This window comes from Barbus barbus (genome assembly GCF_936440315.1).
Source record: "Barbus barbus genome assembly, chromosome: 12".
Lineage (NCBI taxonomy): Eukaryota > Metazoa > Chordata > Actinopteri > Cypriniformes > Cyprinidae > Barbus > Barbus barbus.
The window spans coordinates 11,601,605-11,620,042 of NC_136740.1; the positions used below are offsets into that span (position 1 = coordinate 11,601,605).

General features: G+C 36.4%; 1 protein-coding gene across 1 annotated transcript in view; it reads left to right on the forward strand.

Moving 5' to 3' along the window:
* Positions 1 to 2,086: 2,086 nt before the first annotated feature.
* LOC306878523 (cyclic AMP-responsive element-binding protein 5-like) overlaps positions 2,087 to 18,438 on the forward strand; it is a gene marked incomplete at both ends in the record, with an annotated part of 58,124 nt that continues 41,772 nt past the window's right edge. Inside the window, 5 exons of the mRNA XM_079430965.1 lie at positions 2,087 to 2,128; positions 3,736 to 3,786; positions 11,950 to 12,027; positions 13,192 to 13,285; positions 15,831 to 15,952. Of these exons, the coding sequence (XP_079287091.1) occupies positions 2,087 to 2,128; positions 3,736 to 3,786; positions 11,950 to 12,027; positions 13,192 to 13,285; positions 15,831 to 15,952 (387 nt within the window). The remainder of the gene's footprint in view (positions 2,129 to 3,735; positions 3,787 to 11,949; positions 12,028 to 13,191; positions 13,286 to 15,830; positions 15,953 to 18,438) is intronic.

Sequence of the window (18,438 nt, forward strand, 5' to 3'; positions counted from 1 at the left end):
GCAAAACAATGAATATAGTTGGGGGAGTAGGCATGTGTTATTACACAAAGCTGTATACTTCAACATTTCCATCCTTGCAGGCACTTGAAGACGTGAAGATGACTCAACCGAGAGAGGCTGGAACATTCTGTTAAGAAGATCAAACAGCCAATCTGCTTCCTTGCTCTATCCAGCGATCATTCATAGAATCATTCAAACCTGAGGCAAAATGCTGCTTAAACAAATCTGAAGTAAGAATTCAAACAGACATGTATGTTTTTCTTTGAGATGTGCATTGTAGTTGCATTCAATAGAATGTAAAATACATCTTGAATTATGACATAATACTGGATTTAATAACTGCCAAAATTAGATGCACTTCTGGATCTTATGATACATGGGTACATGTCGTGGTCAGCCACACACACACACACACACACACACACACACTGCTCTGCTGCATCTGAATGGGTTTGTTTTGATTAACTAAATCCTGAACAAACTCCTTGTATTCTGTAAATATAAACAATAATTATTTGTTTTTGCCCAACAAACAAACAAATTAGCATGATGTGCTATTGGATATAAATATGTGGATCCACTTAAAAGAATGCTAAAAACATGAATAAACAAACAAACCAACGAAAATATCAATATCTATGTGCTATTAAACTGATATAAATATGTGGCTCCATTAGAAGAATACAAAACAAACAACAAATAATCACTGTATGCTATTTGACTGATATAAATATGTATGTAGATTCATTTAGAAAAATAAATAAATAAACACATATTACATGTCCATGTTAAATTAACCCTTAATTAAAAATATTTATTGTATACACCTATAAAAGTGCAGTTTACTTTCTGATCTGTGAATCTCCTGAACCGATGTAACAGAAACACATACTCCATTCCAATCTTCTGAATGCAATTAAACAGTTCTGGGACATGTTCACCATCAAAGGCGAATCTAGTTCAGTCCCCTTTGTGGGGAAAGAAGGTTCTTCAGATTATAAAAAGGTAAGGAAAAGATGGTTCTTTAAGAACGTTTGACTGAATGGTTCTTCGTGGAACCAAAAATGGTTCTTCTATGGCATCGCTTGCGCTTGAAGTAACTTTTGAAGCACCTTTAAGAGTGAAGGTCAACTTAAGTCAAAGAGCTGATTAAACACATGATCTCCTGCTTGTGTTTGTTGACAATGAACCTCACTTTGGATGAGGTTTTCTAAAGTCTTCTGTCTCATGTGAATCAACGCTCTGATGTCAAATCGCAATCAGGTTTCAGCTGTCGTGTTCTGTTGCGGTTCCTGGCATGGGTCATCTTAAGTACGAATTTCTTATCATTCAGGTAAATTGAGTGTAATCTGCCATAATGACTGATTATATGACTTGGCTATATATTTGTTGGCTTATTATTTATTATTAAATAATGAAATTAGCATTTTATATAAATAACGAAAAGAGACAAATATCTTTATTTACATAGATATCTTTAAATGAAATGTTAAATGAAAAAAAAATCAAACCAAATTAGACCTGACATAAAAAAAGAGCCTTTTGCACCTTTTCCTGGCAACCTGAATTCAGCCCTGCTAGACATTTGGGGACAGACTAACCTGCCATGCATTAGAGATACAATCCTTTAAAGTGTGGGGTCAGTGACCCATCACTGACTGTGCACTTATGCCACTTACTGCACAGCTCTCCCATGGGATTATGTCTGGATGGCTGGGAGAAATATATAGACCATAAAGGAACAAAAACTGTCATAAAGCTTTGATTAAGGCCCAGGTTAAAAGACACAGGCAAGCGAAACGGCTGAGTTACGATGGCAGTTGAGGCTAGCATTATTGTTCCCGTGACAGAGCTCTTAGCACGGGTGGCTCATTGTAAACAGCTCTTTTCAGAGGAGCAGACAGTCATTAATCGCCGAAGCAATCCCAGACTCCTCTAGTGTACCCTCGACATCAGAAATCACACTGCCGCCACCAGCACATTCGCTAAAGCTTGAAAGGTTGTGACTCTGTCTACTCTCAGCAGCTTGTGACTCTTTTTATTTTTTACCCTATAATGGCTGACGTTTAACAGTTTAACAGCTACGATGAACCCCATGACCATTTTCTTTGCTACTGTCTCTTTGCAGGTAAAAATATACTCATAAAATGACAGTATATTAAATGAATAGTTCTAAAGCAGTTTTAATAGCTCACTGAAAAATATTGTAACCTAAAAATAGCAATATCTAAGTAAACTGATTTTAAAAGTCAAAAATAATATTACTGCTGAATCAACCTACATTTTATGTCTTAAATCAGGCAAAAATAGATAACAATTGCAGGCCAACACTTTTTTCAATGTATAGTTTTGCCCTCCAACTAATCTAATTTTAAAACTATATGGTTCATTTGGTAACACATTAAAATAAGGTCATATTAGTTAATGCTGGTTAACTAATATTAACTAACAATTAGCAAAACATTTGTTAGAATAATTTATTCATCTCTGTTAATGTAAAAAATAATAATGAAACTATTCATTTTAATTCATGTTAGCTCAGATTCATTATATAATGTATTAGTAAATGCTAAAATTAACATTAACTTAATAAATGCTTTAGAAGTATTTTTCGTTGTTAGTTTGCATGAATGGGATTGTCCACTAAAACATATAAAATGATGCATTATCATGCAAATTATACGATATTTTGAATTTTGTGACCAAAGATTCGATGCCATTGACTTCCGCTGTATTTTTTTCTGCACTATGGAAATCAGCGGCTACTGTCAACTGATACATTCTTCAAAATATCTTCTTTTGTGGTCAGCAGAGGCAAGAAACTCATACAGGTAAGGAACAACATGAGGGTGAGTAAATGATGACAGAATGTTGGGTGAATTATTCCTTTAGTCAAGTTAACTAATGGAACCTTATTTTAAAGTGTTACCAGTCATTTTCTATGTATCATATTTTATTTTGTTTTCCAACATTTGACTGTACACACTGTGAATTATTTAACACTATATGTTTTGCATTACCAGCACCTGTTTACATTTGGAATTAATAGAAAGTACTGAATGATACAGATATAAACAAAGGTATTGTTTTGTTTGTCCTTCAATGCCACCTGCATCGCATTACGTCTGCCTGGCAATTACGTGCAGACAAAGGAGTCATCGCTTTGATTCTGTAACACCATCTTCTAAATTCAACACTTGCAGGCAGACATAATCCAATCATTTATTTACCCCTGACACTTTCATTATTTAGTAAGCACAGAGGCATTGGCAAGATGTGCACAATTAACAGACCTGGATAACTGAGCTTGGATGTTTGGTGCCTTTAGTCTGGAAGCGTTATGTCTCCTGTCAGAAAAAATAAATAAAAAGGTTAATCAAAATCCTTTCAGCATAATATACAGCATAACAGGTTAGCTGTTCATCAAATATGTAAATGAAAAATTAGTGTATGTATTAATAATATAATTTATTAATAATAAGTCAAGTGTTAGCTTCATAATAATTTACCTGAACTGTTTATTTAGTTGCTTAATTGTCACAATAACAACTTGAAGTCAGACAGATGTTGCTGTCCGGACGCCACACCCACTGGCCCTGACCCCGCCCCGCCTGCCCCGCTCGCCCCGCCCCTACGAGGGACCGCAATGATTTAGAAGTTCAGGAATCCCACGTGACGTCACCAAAGGGTGATGTAATGCTTCTCTAAATAGATCGTATTGTAATCTTTCCTCAGTCCAACGTGGTTCCTTCAGAAAGTGTGGTGCATCTTCTTCAGACTTCTAAGGTGAGTTGTTTGAGCTGTTTTTCATACCGATACATCCATGCCTTCGCATTCACATGCACTTGCCGAGTCGGTGCAATTGAAATAATCATTCTCTTGAGCCTGAAGAAGTGACAAGTTGTTAGGGATTCACATGAACGAATTTCAAGTACTTTTACAGAGTCTGACTGAACGCGTCTATTTAAGTCGTTCACGTTTCATGCAGAAAACACACCGATCTTGACTTATTCTTTTCGGATCTCCAGGGATTGTGTGCATGTAACAGCTTTGCGCTTTGAATACCCAAATTGCGCGATCTTGGGATCGTGTCCCATTAAACAGCTAGCTCCTTCTTGATTCTGGTCTCAAACTTATGTTGCTGTATGTTGCAAAACTTTACGCGGAGTTATTAGTTTGCGCGCAAGAAGCTGTCAAACACGATCGTTGTGTTACTACAGTTTTTACTTTGCTTGTGCGTGCATGTGTTTGTATGTGCATGTTTGTGGCAAGCCAATTTAACAGTTACTCTTTTAACTAACTCGATTTTTGTTACTAGCATTTATTTCTAAATGCTAGTAAGTAATGCAGTCGAGACAAGTAGCCTGTATTTCTATTTTGTTAGTAACTACTACATTACTTATAGCCTACTTTAGTTATTAGTAACTATTCATACAGTAGGCTATTTGTTCAACTTTCTTTAGCATCAGTAATTGCATAGTAGTTGCATAATAGTTACATTCATTGTAGACTAGTGTTTTTATCTTATAAGTAAGCAGCTATTAAGACAAGGCATCAGCAAATATGAGCAAAAATACAGTTCTAACCAGTAAGAAACGTTACTTGTAATAATTAAAATCAGTGCTAGTGTATCATAAATATGTGCTGAGGATTAATAAATAAGTAGTACTAGCCAATCTTGAATAGATAGCAGGAGTAGTTATTGTTAGATGGTTATTAGCAACTTGCATATATGAACAATAAATTGTAAGTGAAAACAGTAACAGTTGGAATGGGTTTCACCAACATAATATGGAATAGGCTACATAACAGTGTGAAATGAATACTTGATATCTAAACCAGATCCAAATCGAACCTAGTAGCTAAAATGCAATTTGATTCCAGTAACAATGGAATAGTTAATTGAATAAGCAATGAATATGTCACTAATTGAAAAAGATACTTGTCACTATTTGATTACTTAACAAATATATAAGGTACAACGGGGCTAAAGGCACCCTGGGGTAAAAGGTGCCTTTGATATTATTTTTATATAAACCACTAGATGGCACAAAAACGTGGCGTAGCACTTTCCAAAACATTAGCTTTTCAAGATATACGTGTATATTTGTCTGATCTTTGACGTGATCGTGCGCAGCAGTGCAAAGTTGATTCTGTGCTTACTTGATCTAATATTTTATGTTTTTTGAAATGTTGTAGCTTTAAGTAGCAAATGAGAATCGCTAAAATTAATGCATATATTTTGAGACAAAGTATTTGTATCAATACCGTGTGCCTTTTACCCCATGCTGGTGAGCCTTTTACCCCGTGTGTGGGGTAAAAGGCCCCTCTTGCCACCTCATATATTTATAAGATTTTTAAACAAAATAAACAACTTTAATGATTTATTTTCACACAAAATCTGTTGCTCCATTAATGTTCAATACAACCAGTGCTTGAAGTGGGCCGGTACGCACCGGTACGGCACCACTTCTATATATTAGCCTTTAGTGTACCTGCACTTTTTTGTGCGTACCGGCACTTCTGACATGTTGCCGGTACTCAGAGTAAAATCATCAGGGTCTGGGTGATTAGGCTATATGATCCCATATATGATTAGAAATTATATAGAAACTATGTAAATCACACTACCCAGGTGGGATCACCTCTCATCTCGACCAATCACGTGAATGAATGCAAGCAGAGTCGGTCTGCTTCATTGCGTGATGCGCGGAGTAGTAGAATAATAATTAATTATTGATTACTAATTTGAATCAGTGCTTTATAGCGAAAATCATATCTTAAAATGAAAAGAAGCAGGCTTTTGCAATCACATCATTTTAAACAGTAAACTCCTGGAAAGTCCAAGGATCCAGTGAACGAATTCAAACAGTAAACTCAAAACAGCGCTAATGCAGAGAAAACACGGCCGATTTAATCAGCGATTATGGAGAGACTAGTCCAGATGTCAGTAAAATTATTCTTTTCAGCGTGTATTTGGCTTAAAAGCAAGAGTGTTTTCTAATGAACGCTGATTATGCGGTGGTCAGAGATTTAGCCATTCTGAATGGATCCGTATATTAAAGGCAGTCGATTTAGTACCGGCACTTCTTTTTTTCCACTTCAAGCACTGAATACAATGTATATATATTTTACATTTTACATTTTTGGCGCAGTGCATAGCAATTTTTTTCTTAAGGTGGGCCTTCAGCCCCATTGTACCCTACTAGTTTAAAGGAATAAATGTTAAATTGGCTTGCCACAGCGTGTGTATGTTGTGTCCCGTTCGCGCTGTGACACAAGTGTTCTGCATTGTTCCTCTGAAGCGGTCCGGGAGAATTAGTTTGTAACGTTGAACCGGTTTTGTTTCATTCATCAACATGCAGAAATTGAGAAACTTTGCTTGTCTCTAAATACTACTGCACCTCTAGCTATATGTTATCCCGTCTCGTTCAAGAGCTATCGAGACTGTCAGAGGGGTCCCAGTCCAGCTCGCTCTTAAATGATAAAAGAATGGTAGGCTATGCACGCGTGTTTGAATCTTCGCATTGAATCACACGTTTTGTTTTGTAATATTGTAACAAGAAAGCAATGTATCGAAGCATGACGGCATAATGCAGGCCAGTCAGACTGTTTGATTTACCGTCGAGATATTGAGGGTTTTAATGGTTTGTGCTGACGGGGCAAACTCTTTTCTAAAAGCCTAAAGGCTTACAAGATTTTAATCCACTGACACGAAGTTTGTCTGGGTTCTTTTTTTACAACACTAATACATATTTATAGGAAAGTACAGAAAATAAATGCATATTAATTGTAAAAAGTAGCCTATATTAAGCGTTCCGTTTACAGATAAACTAGCTTCATACAGGGGGGAAAATTAAAATACGAAGTTAATTCTATCTCATTGCTTCTAACATGGAGATTAAATGAATAGTTCGCCTAAAAAATCTGCATGGTTTGCTCACTTTCAAACCTGTATTAGTTTCTGTGGAACACAAAATGAGCTGTTAGGCAGAATGACAGCTCCAGTCACTTTCATTATGGGGGGGGGAATCAATAAAAGCAAATGGTAACTGAATCTGTCAGTCCCTAGAATTCTATCTACACATCTCCTTTTGTGGTCCACGTAAAAAAGTAAGTCGAATGAGTTCAGCAAAACATGAGACAGAGAAAACTATTCTGTTTATAGCTTAATTTATTTGAACCATGTATTATAATTATCTGTGAAATACCATATTGTCACCTGTGAAACAAGACTTATCTAATAAAATTGAGTGACTGGTATTGGAAGAATGTCCATTATAAAGATTTCTTTGCTCTCTGATTTAATTAATCCAGCTGCCTAAGTGAATTACACTAAATGGGAAAATTTAATAAATATATTTTCTGTATTAACTACATAAAATTTTCTTTAGGCTATATAGTGTATGCAGGTTATGCGTTTAATAAAAGTGTGATATGTAGTGTATGCAAAAATGTGTTGAATAAAATAAGTTTACAATTTTGCGTGCAAATCTTCATTATTGGTGTATGCTAACATAGCAGTGAAAATCTTTTTCATTTTAAGTTTGATCACAAATGACAAAGTGAACAACATTCCGATACATTCATATTTCAAATGTTTGTACCTCCGATATAAAAGTCAACCTGAATTTCTCTAGGTCTCTGTAAGTTTATGTTTGTGAAGATGTGATGACTGACAGTGATTGAAGGTTACCTTTGTGGGGCCCCTTCGTCTGTTCATTATGAGAGGTTTACGGCATCCTTTGCATTGTCTGTATGTTTCTTATTCCTTCCCCCGGGCCCTGTGCTGATCCTACCTTGAACCTTTGCTGCCGAAGGCCTGCAGAGGACGGGGGGAGGTTGGATTTGAATTGCAGCGCAAGTTTGTGCTTGCTGTAACACCACCCTCCTCCTCTCCTCGGCCTGTGCACCATACTGTTTGAATTCAAATGTGTACCAGAGGAGAAAGTTCCTCTGAAACTGTACTCCGGTCCCCTAATCCTCCTCGGCTGCCACATCGGGCCATTCTAAATTTGAAGTGTAACGAAATTTCCTGTGTTAAATGAAAACACCGGTGAAATAAAAGCCAAGTAGTGTATGACCACCGGTGAGCAAACATCTCACACCTGGCCTTGTGTCACATGGGGATATTGAGCAGTTTAGGTGGCTAAAAGACTTGCTTGAGGGTGGAAATGATACGGTAATATTTTTCATGAAAATGAATGAAGTGCATAATCGTATGTTTAAATTAACAGATTTGATGACAGTCTTTGTAGTACGGATTTCGCATGTTGGAGAACTTACATAGTTTGAATGTGAAATATTGCTGCAGGGCCCTGATTGTGTTGCACTGGTGGTTTTGCTTTTGGAATCTGGCCAGATGTGATATCAAAAGACGGCATATCTTAGGTCTGTTTGACAACGCAGGGACACAAATATTAAAACACATTTTCAAATCTGGACTGATACGAAGAGAAGTTTGTGAAGTTTAAGGCTAGATATGGACACAGCAACATGTTCCTCTCTAGGGTGAAGTGTTAAAGTCAACATGAAATCAAAACTGACTGAATTTTCTTTTTTAAAAGACATTTTTGCTTATCGTTTTGAATGATTCATCGGTGCACCTGATTCCAAAGAAAAAAGGTTTGGTCTTGGTAATCTTTCATAAAAAAATATAATGTCTTACTCCACCTCTGAAACATCATCTGTTGTTTGAAGAGTTTTAAATAGAAACATCTGATCAATTCCTGATGGATAAAATTAAGTCCCGTCCTACATTTCCATCTTGTTGAATATCCTATTTCACTCAGAAATGCCAAGTTACGGAAGTAAATGTTCACTTTAATTTGCTTAAAGAAAAATGAACTTTCTGTCATTCTCATTAACTTTATATTTTATTCCAAACCCGTATTGACTTTCATGGAACATAAACAAATATATTTTGGGAAAATCTTGGTTACCAAGATTCTTCAAAATATCTTCTTTTGTGTTCTGTAAGATTATGTAGTAAGACAGGTTTGTAACAACGTGGGATGACTAAATGATGACAGAATTTTCATTGCAGGTGAACTGTCTCTTTAATTTACCATAAATGAGTGCTGGAAAAAGTGGACAATTTCATCCAGTGGCAGAGGAGTTAAATACTGAAAGCCAAAATGACCATTTTCAAATAGCAATTAACAATTAGAAAAATTATCCAGGACAGAGAAAGAAGTGAGAGCGGAATAATACAGATACGGTAAAGACTTGTGGACGGAGACACAACTTTCTGAGAGCTGATACGCGAGTGATGGAGAGAGAGAGAGACAGAAAACAGAAAAAAATAAGTGTTAGTGACTTGTCATTTAGCAGACGTGTTCTTGATGTCAGTTCGCTTACAGAAACACCCTGTCCAGACCATGTGTCCCCAAGGGCCGTGTGTCAGAAGCCACCTGAAGGGGCTCCGTCCCAAGGCCGGACTGTAAGGAAAAAGATGTCTGGTTAACATAACGGCAAATTTGCAAGTTTTGACTGCATGGGAGGAAACAGTTGGCTAGACCAATCGGACAGGAAAAAAAATGCACATGCAAATCGTGTATGAAAGCGTTCACACAGCAGGGCTCATGCATATCCAGACCTGAAGCATTTGAATTCATACTCTTCATGTTTTCATCTTTCAAAGTTTCGAACGTGTTTATTTTCCACGCAGTTGGAAAGTGTTTGTTAGCTGTCTAAGCAGTGTGTCAATACGTAGCCACAGTCATTAGTCTGTGTTTTGCTGCTGTATATGAAGGGGACTGGACTCTGGCTGTCATGGACTATTACAGCTGTGTCTCATTAGGCTGTTGTAGACCATAATACTGTTACTCTTTTGCACAAAACTTACATAAGGGTGCTGTAAATTTCCCAAAACAGGTGTTAGAAACATTGGTAAAGTGTATGATCACCTGTGATGCACGACGTACAGCTAAATTCTACAACAGTGTTTCAGTGTTGTGATCAAATAATCATAAGCATTCGCTGGCATCTTATAATCAGGCCCACACAGAGTCAGCATCCACAGAGCACTGCAGAAAGTTTTTTAGTTTAATCTTTTGGTAAATTTGACAATGTTTTAGCAACCAAAAATGGGTTACTGTATTTCCAGTTTCAATGTTAGGGAAAGTTACAATTAATATTGTGTTACTCTGTAACTAATTGCTTTTTTATGGAAAATATGCATCAACTTACTTTGACGTTACTTTTTCTCATCTGGGCTGGGCTTGCTTGTTTGTTTTTAATATAAACGTTCAATTTTTGCCAAATGTAAATTAACGCTTTTAAATGCTTTTCCCACCAAAGTTGAAATGAATAAGCCTTATGCTGAAGGAAATGCAACACATGATTTCTCTAAACTTGGGGACAAGAGAGCTGTCAGTCAATAAATGAGAAAAAAAAGCAACTCAGATATTTTCTTGTATATTAAAAAGTAATGCATTACTTTACATTACTTGTAATGTGTTACTCGCAACACTGTCCAGTCGACACGTTACCCTATTCAAATCAAACACAGAATTCCAATGACCAAGAAAAAAACAAAAAACAAACAAAAAAACGCCATTGTGTCAACCCTGGCCTGCTTTTTACATGCTCATAGATTTATTTTAAGAATGCAGGGGTGAGAAGAGGGACGTACAGTCAGAATCACGCACCCAGGCACCCTATAGACCATCACTAGTTGAATAGAACAAGCCGCCCTTGAGACTGAAGCACAAATGGTGCCTGATATATTCCACAGCATCGCACTCTGATCCCCATGGCGACAGTAGTAGAGGGCTCAGCGTGGGCCCGCATAAGAACACCAATGGTGAACTACGTCCCATCAGCATCAGAGGAGCGGCCCGATTACACTCCATGCGCATGAAACTGAATGGCTGGCATACCATTTCATTGTCAGTCTGTCATCCATGGCATTTAGCAGCATCATGGCACTGAAGAAGGGATTCCAGGGCTCATAGTGAGCTGTAATGGAGAGAGAGATTTGTCATTGAAATGTAATCACCTCTTGTAAAACGGACTCTAGAAATAGTTCAGAGTTTTGTCATTGTATTGAAACATTTTTACCCTTTATTCCCCTCTATACATAAATTGTCACACTGTCAGTATTTGATCAAATATTTGATCAAATATGATCAAATATCTACTTTAAATATTATTAAAAATGAGAAAATAAATAATATATAATAAATATAGTAAATAAATAAATGCATCATTTTTGATATAGATTTGTTTGAAACTATTTTATTATTTTGTAAATAAGTTATATCATAGTAAATGATGTCATAAAGATAAATTATATCATAACCTATAGGAAATTATAAACATTTTAAGTGTACTTTTTTAACTATTTTTTTTAAAACTTGTACTTGGGAATATATATATATTTATTTTTTTATTTTTCATTTTTTTAATGACATACACTGAATACAAAGAATACATTTCTAAATGTTTTAAACATGGTTTTTATTTGTCATTGACCCTCCTAATACGAGCAGCTAAAGCCATGGCTGGCGAGGTATTAAAAGGACAGTTTAGGTGTCAAAAGAGTTGCTAATGACCGGCAGTTCTTTGATACGCTGACCTCAGTGCCGTGTGTCTGGGTTAGCCACAGATTTGCGTGCAAAACACAGAGAGGATAGTTTACATCTTACCCTGTGTCAGCGACGGCTCCATGGCAACGAAGGAGCAGGGTGACACTTTAGGGGTCAGTTTTAGCCTCTTAAGCCTCCCTCCTAGAGTTTAGACTAAACCTTTACAACTCCTAATGCCCTCTCCCAGGGCATAAGACACAGAATCCTCACCGAGATTCCGTCAAAGCCTCTTCGGGAACCACGGAGTTGGTTATCACTGGCACACGATACATCAGTGGCATAATGTTAGCGGGTCTTTATGCTTCTGAGTCCTGGAGGCGCCCCTGATTTGAATTTCTCTCCTTTGCTTTGTGTTCAGGTATATGAGGAGCCAGTGACAGTGATGAACTCCGAGCAGGAAAGGCCGTTCGTGTGCAGCGCCCCGGGCTGCTCTCAGGTGAGTCTGATAAGACAATAGCGAAGACGAACGGTCCTGTAACTCGAGAAAGCTCTTTCTCAATGTGAAACTGCGCCACAGACAACAACAGTGAAATTCTATCTTGTTGAGGCAAATGTCATCCACTGGGTCTTGATATAAGATTCTTGGCTTGGTATTTCTTTGGATGAGGTGGAATCCTTATATGGTAAATAATCTCTCTATTAATGGATATTTTCCTCTAGCTCCAGTTCAACCGTTACTGTGGTTCTCAACAGAGTTATTATATTTAACTAAAACTAAAACAAAAACCATAAAAAATACTTTTTCATTTGAAATAAAATAAGCTTTAACTTAAATAAAGGAATCAAAAGCATACTTTAAAATGTATTAATATTTCCACGGATTGCAAAGGTCCAATAATATGTTCAAATATTGACATGACAAATACACAAACTGACAAAAATAAATACAAATACTACAAAATACAGATTTTGATTGATTGTCACTGATTTGATATCATCTACCAAAGATAAAGTAAGTGCTTCCCTGCCTTTTTAAAAGTATATTTATCTTTCTCTCCTCTGTTCTATAATATATATATATATATATATATATATATATATATATATATATATATATATATATTTATTTATTTATTATTACTATTATTATTTTTATTTTATTTATTTTATTTTTTTTGCACATAGCATCGGTTTTTTTTTTGGGGGGGGGGGGGGGGGGTATTTTTTTTCCTTCTTTCTGCAATCAGAACACACCCGTGGCCCATTTTCGGATCACAATCCACCTGTTTTGAACCACTGCACAATTAGACTAGGCCTGTCACAATCTGTTTGAGCAGGCTGGTTCATGTGGACCATTTACAGATTATAATATACAATTATTAACAATATTCCTCTCAGGTGCTTTTAAACATATATTAAGATAATGTAATTACGATAATGAGAAGGTATTTTCAATCAGAAAGGTATTATTGTAATCTGTTCAGACAGACAGTTTATGCCTAAGGCTCAGTCCTGTATATGATGGTATAATATTGCTTGATAAAGTCCCTAATTGTAATATTCTGCTTTTCAAGAAAACAAAATGGAAAGGAAACAAACCTCTGCTCTTTAATGTGTTTAGTGTGATTAAATTGCAACCAGTTGTTTCCATGTTCTCCAGAGATTCCCTACAGAGGATCATCTAATGATTCATCGGCACAAGCACGAGATGACCCTCAAATTCCCTTCCATCAAAAATGACAACATGCTGTCAGGTGAGAAAGACCTCACACACACATGCAGCTCATGTGTGAGTGTCCGTTTAGTGTCTGTCTTTGATTAGGTGTATTAGGCAGAATGCATGACTTGGCAAGTGCGTAGGTGTAGTTTTAAATGCAGAGCCATGTGGCTAAAATAATATTTGTGCTGTGCTCTGCCTCACTCCCCTAATCCCAGTCATCAACCCGTACCATGAGTTCCATATCAATTAGACTGCCGGCCCTCTCAGGGGACGAGGGGAAGGGGGAACAGTGCAGGGAAGAAAAGAAAATAAGCCTCAACAACTATGATGAAAAAGTGGAGGGTTGCACATTTAGAGATGCATATTTAGAGTTAGTTCACTAGCTAACCAAAGCTGTGTACTTAGGCTCGGTTGAAAAAGGCAGCCTTTTTTGGTGTATATGACATAAATATGTTTAATGGACATAAAAAACACATGAAATCCATGCAAGCAAAGCAAAGCAAAGCAAAGCAAAACAAAACAAAACAAAACACAAACACAAAAATCACAACAAAAACAAAACAGTGTTTTTGTTTAGTAACAAAACAAATCAGTATTTTTGTCTAGTTTACATATACAAATCAACAATCTATCTATCTAGTCATTTTGTATAAAATCTTTTAGACGTGTATACAAATAAATCATATACAAGATTCGATCCACTCTCGGATGTGGTTTGAAATCCAATTAAAATCAGATTTTTGTAAATGACTCTCAGTCTGCCTGGTCAGATCAGACTTCATGTAGTTTTTTGTCATTTGTGATGCTCACTCTTGCCCCAAATATTGAACTGTGTGTCATTCACTTTATATTGTATTACAAACAAGGAAACAATAAGGAGTTTCAAACTCAAATGAGCTTATTTATGAATATGTAAAATACAGTAATCACTAATGTTTTCTAATGTACCATAATGATCAAGAGCAAAAGAAAAATCTTCAGATTCTGTCCTCTCTTTCCACTGAATGTTGAAGAAAGCAGAACTTGCAAAATGATGATACAAGTCCTATAGATGATATGTGAAAAACAAATCAGATTTCTGTGATTTGTAAGATGCGCCACTTGCTTTATTATGCAATTAATTAAATTATTATGAGTTATGGATAATTATAACCTTATGAAGCCATGAATAAAAAGAACTTGGCACATGCAATTTTGGACACTCTCATATTTCTCTTATTTGTTATCAATAATATGCAAGAGTATTTGCATCTAAATATATCTAAATAATTCATCCTCTTCTATCAAGATACTGTTCACATTATCACAGATCAGGGATCCTGAAATAATTAACTCTTTACAGGATTCTACGAGACCGGGATGTGCGGTTCAGTCTAGACTGTAATATTCATCGTGGGGTTGATAAAGTGCAAGATAATGAGTTACTATGTGGTTCCAGTAGCGGCTAGAAATTATCATCCCACCACAAACTCAATAAGAAGTGTGTGTGTGATTTTTCTATGGAGTGTGTTTGAGGGAAAGAGGCTGAGCAAACGAGAGGTAGTGAGTGGAGAAACGCATGTGCACCTTCGTTAGCAAGCGAGTAACTGAAAGAAGGGCCTGCATGTAAAAGAATGCGAAGCGAATGAGAAACCCAAAGCTGATCCCAGAAATCTGATCTGCCACTCTGACAAGGGTAAATAATGAAAAGGACAGAATCACAGCCTGAGTGGAGAGAGACACGGCATGAAGCTAGAAATGCATCCTAGTGCCACGGACCACATGGTCCCTCCAGAAGCTTTTATTTAGCTGTTTGGGTTGGGTTCAATTTGCATGGGGAATTTACCGCAAACTTGTTTTGAACTTTAGAACAAACTTGTGTGCAGAGATGCAGAGTTGTTGTCAGGAAAGTAACACTCAGAATTTGTTCATGCAGAGTTAACAATAACTAAAATGTAATTTTAAATTTGGGTAAAAATAGAAAGTGATTAGATTCTAAAAAATATTTTAAATAATTATATTCAAAATATTTATATATATTTAAAAAATATATATATTTCTATATTTGTCTGTGTTCTGTGTTTGTTGCCCTGTTTCTGCACATTGGTTTCACCACATGACTTTGGTGACAAATGTCAAATATTTATAATATAAAAAAAGGCTTCACTGTTTATTTTTGATATAGAATTAATAATGAAAGATAATAAGAAGTGTGAATAATAAAATATGCCAAACTACTAAATAAGCGTTTTCTTCCATTAGAGATTTTATCCTTTTAATGAGGGTTTATTATTATTGTTTTACTTTATTCTTATTATATCAGGACAGTTGTACCGACCTGATTTTCTTCACTTTATGCCCTCAAAAATATTAAAATTAATTTAAATTCAGAACTGAATTCAATTTAATAAAGTGCATTTGTGTCTTTGAATGTGTAAATTCCATTGTCAAAGTATTTATGAATAAATGAATAGATATGTACTAAAAATGGGATGTTTTCCTCGATAATCAAACCCATTAGACCTTCAATGTCACTGTAAACAGTTAAACTAATACGCCCTGCTAAATTTTGCAATATTTTTTCCCTCAAACATTTCTAGACCAGACACCAACCCCAACGCGCTTCTTGAAGAACTGTGAGGAGGTGGGTCTCTTCAGCGAGCTGGACTGCTCCATCGAACAGGAGTTTTGCAAGGCGCAGGAGGAGGAGGACAGCAAACAGGTGAGCTTATAGTGTGGGTCTCGCAGTTGTGATCCCCGATGCTAAAGGTCGCTGTCACTATTACCCCATCCACCATAACAACGAGTCACTGAAGACTTTCAGCTTTGTGTGTAACACACACATACATGACAGGCAGGTGGAGGTTCAGTTGCTGAAGCAGGTAAAGATACACCCAGAGATCACATGTGGCAGCTGAGCTTCAAACTGATAGACAGTTGTGTTCATAAAGAGAGTTGTTTGTCTGGATATCAAATATCACACTTTTTCCAAAACGGTGTGAGCTGCCTATTTTAAAGCATCATAGCCTTGTTTTTGATGTGGAACACTTTTCCAAAAGGTAGGCAACTACCTTATGGCTGCTAAGATATCTCGATTCAGGTCTAAAACCAGAAACACACTTCACATAAGTATGTGAGAATATTATGGAAGCCCGTTTTCGCCACTAAATAAAAAGTAAAAAAAGGATATTGCGACTTTTTATCTCACAATTCTGACTTTTTTTCTCAGAATTGCATGATATAAACTCACAATTCTGAGAACATATCAGTCCCCCCCCCCCAAAATTGGACTTTAACTCGCAATTGCGAGTTTATATCTCACAATTCTGAGAAAAAAAGTCAGAATTGTGAGATAAAAAGTCGCAATAACCTTTTTTATTTTATTTTATTCAGTGGCGGAAACAGGCTGCCATAGAATATTGACTTCAAACTGACTTAAGCAACTTTTAACTTAACTTTGCATGAATTTCTCTAAACTGTCGTTCTGCCTTCCTTGACAGTGGCGGACCCTGAAATAAGACATGCATGCTAATAACCACTATAGACCCTCTTGCCACAATGCTAAGAATGCAATATACATTTGCAACAAAGATGACCTAATTTAACAAGTATTTGTGTGCTATATATTTTATACTTGTTAGAGTAGGCCTATTGTACAGTTAGCTACCATTAGACTCTTTTGAAAACGTCTCAAATTGGTTACTTTCAGTCAGTTATAAGGTTCCATGATGGTCAGGTTGCTCTTTACTAGGCAGTAGGCATAAGTAAAGAACTTCTAACTGTCTTTTTCTGCTTTTCTTGTTCCATTTTAAAGGCAAGTAATTTCTGCATCACTAGCAACGCCAAAGAGAATTTAAAAAATAAACACTCCTCTCATCTTCCTTTATTTGGACAAATAGGCAGTTCTACTTCAAGTTCACACAACTGATTGACCAATTTTGAAATGTTGAACTACTTATACATGTGCACACATGGACAACAGGAGCAAATGTGGTCTTGTGAGTACAGCAAGCCAATCATGGCAAGTTATATGTGTGTAACTATCTAAGAAGTAAAAAAAAATTCTCATGTTTTTCAAAGTCATATTTCGAAGTAATAAATAGGATGATAGTTGCAAAGCCACGGTGATCATCAAGGTCTGACAATGACGCATTCAGACACCTTAGACCTTAATGACTGTTTTAGCACTTGAACCACAACTGTGTCACAAGATGGCTGGGCTCAGTGACCAGCACCCTACTATCCACGCTGTAGATAAACTGATGGTGTCTGTTAATCTGGGGAGTTTACACTTGAGGTTTAGGGTTAGTACACCATGCCAAGTCAGCAAGCTGCAGGTTATAGCAGGACTTTGCTGAGCTCAGGTGCAGACAGGTGAGAGGAAGATATCGCCCAGAGCCTTTTTAGAGAATTCTGCTGTGCTTGTCTTAAGTATACTGAAAACAAATGTGGAAGACAAATCTATTGTGTTTAATGGATGTGTTTTTTAGGGCAGTTAGATGCTGTGTGTTTAAAAGGCTAAACGGTGTGTTATGATTTAACGCAAAATCTACTTCACAGTTCAGTTTAACCATGATGCTAAATGTGCTAAAATAGTGCCGCACTCTGAGTCATTGTCTTTCTTTTTAATGCAAACATGCCCCTTTCTTTGTAAATTTAGATTGCGTCGTATTCACAAAAATCTATTTAAGGTCTTCAGTAAGCAGCAATTACTGAAAAGCCAGAAAGAGGTGAACAAAATTTCTGAAAGAGATATTTGTATGCATTTTTGATTGATCATGAATGCAGTTATTTGTGTAATGATGATCAAAAGCATTATAATTTGTGTCATTAAAGTACATCAGATAGTCTGTATACTATCCACCAACCGTTAAATTGTGTTCAGCACAGATTTTGTGGGTGCATCTAAAATGATTGTGCGTAATTCCTTTAATGCACACTAAAGCTATGGACATTGCAAATAAACAGCACTGTCAGAATCACAATTTATTCTCTCCTCTTTAACAAAGTACTTGGTTAGTTGATGCAAATGAAGAAAACTACTGAAAAAAATCAGTAGATTTCTGTGCACTTGTTTATCTTCTAAACCATAACAGGTGCAACTTTAAATTGTGCCTTCAAGGTGTGGTCCTCAATGAGCAACAGAGTGCATTTCTGACCAACAAACCTCATTTTTTCACACATCAAATATAGTGCAGGGTGTGTCAA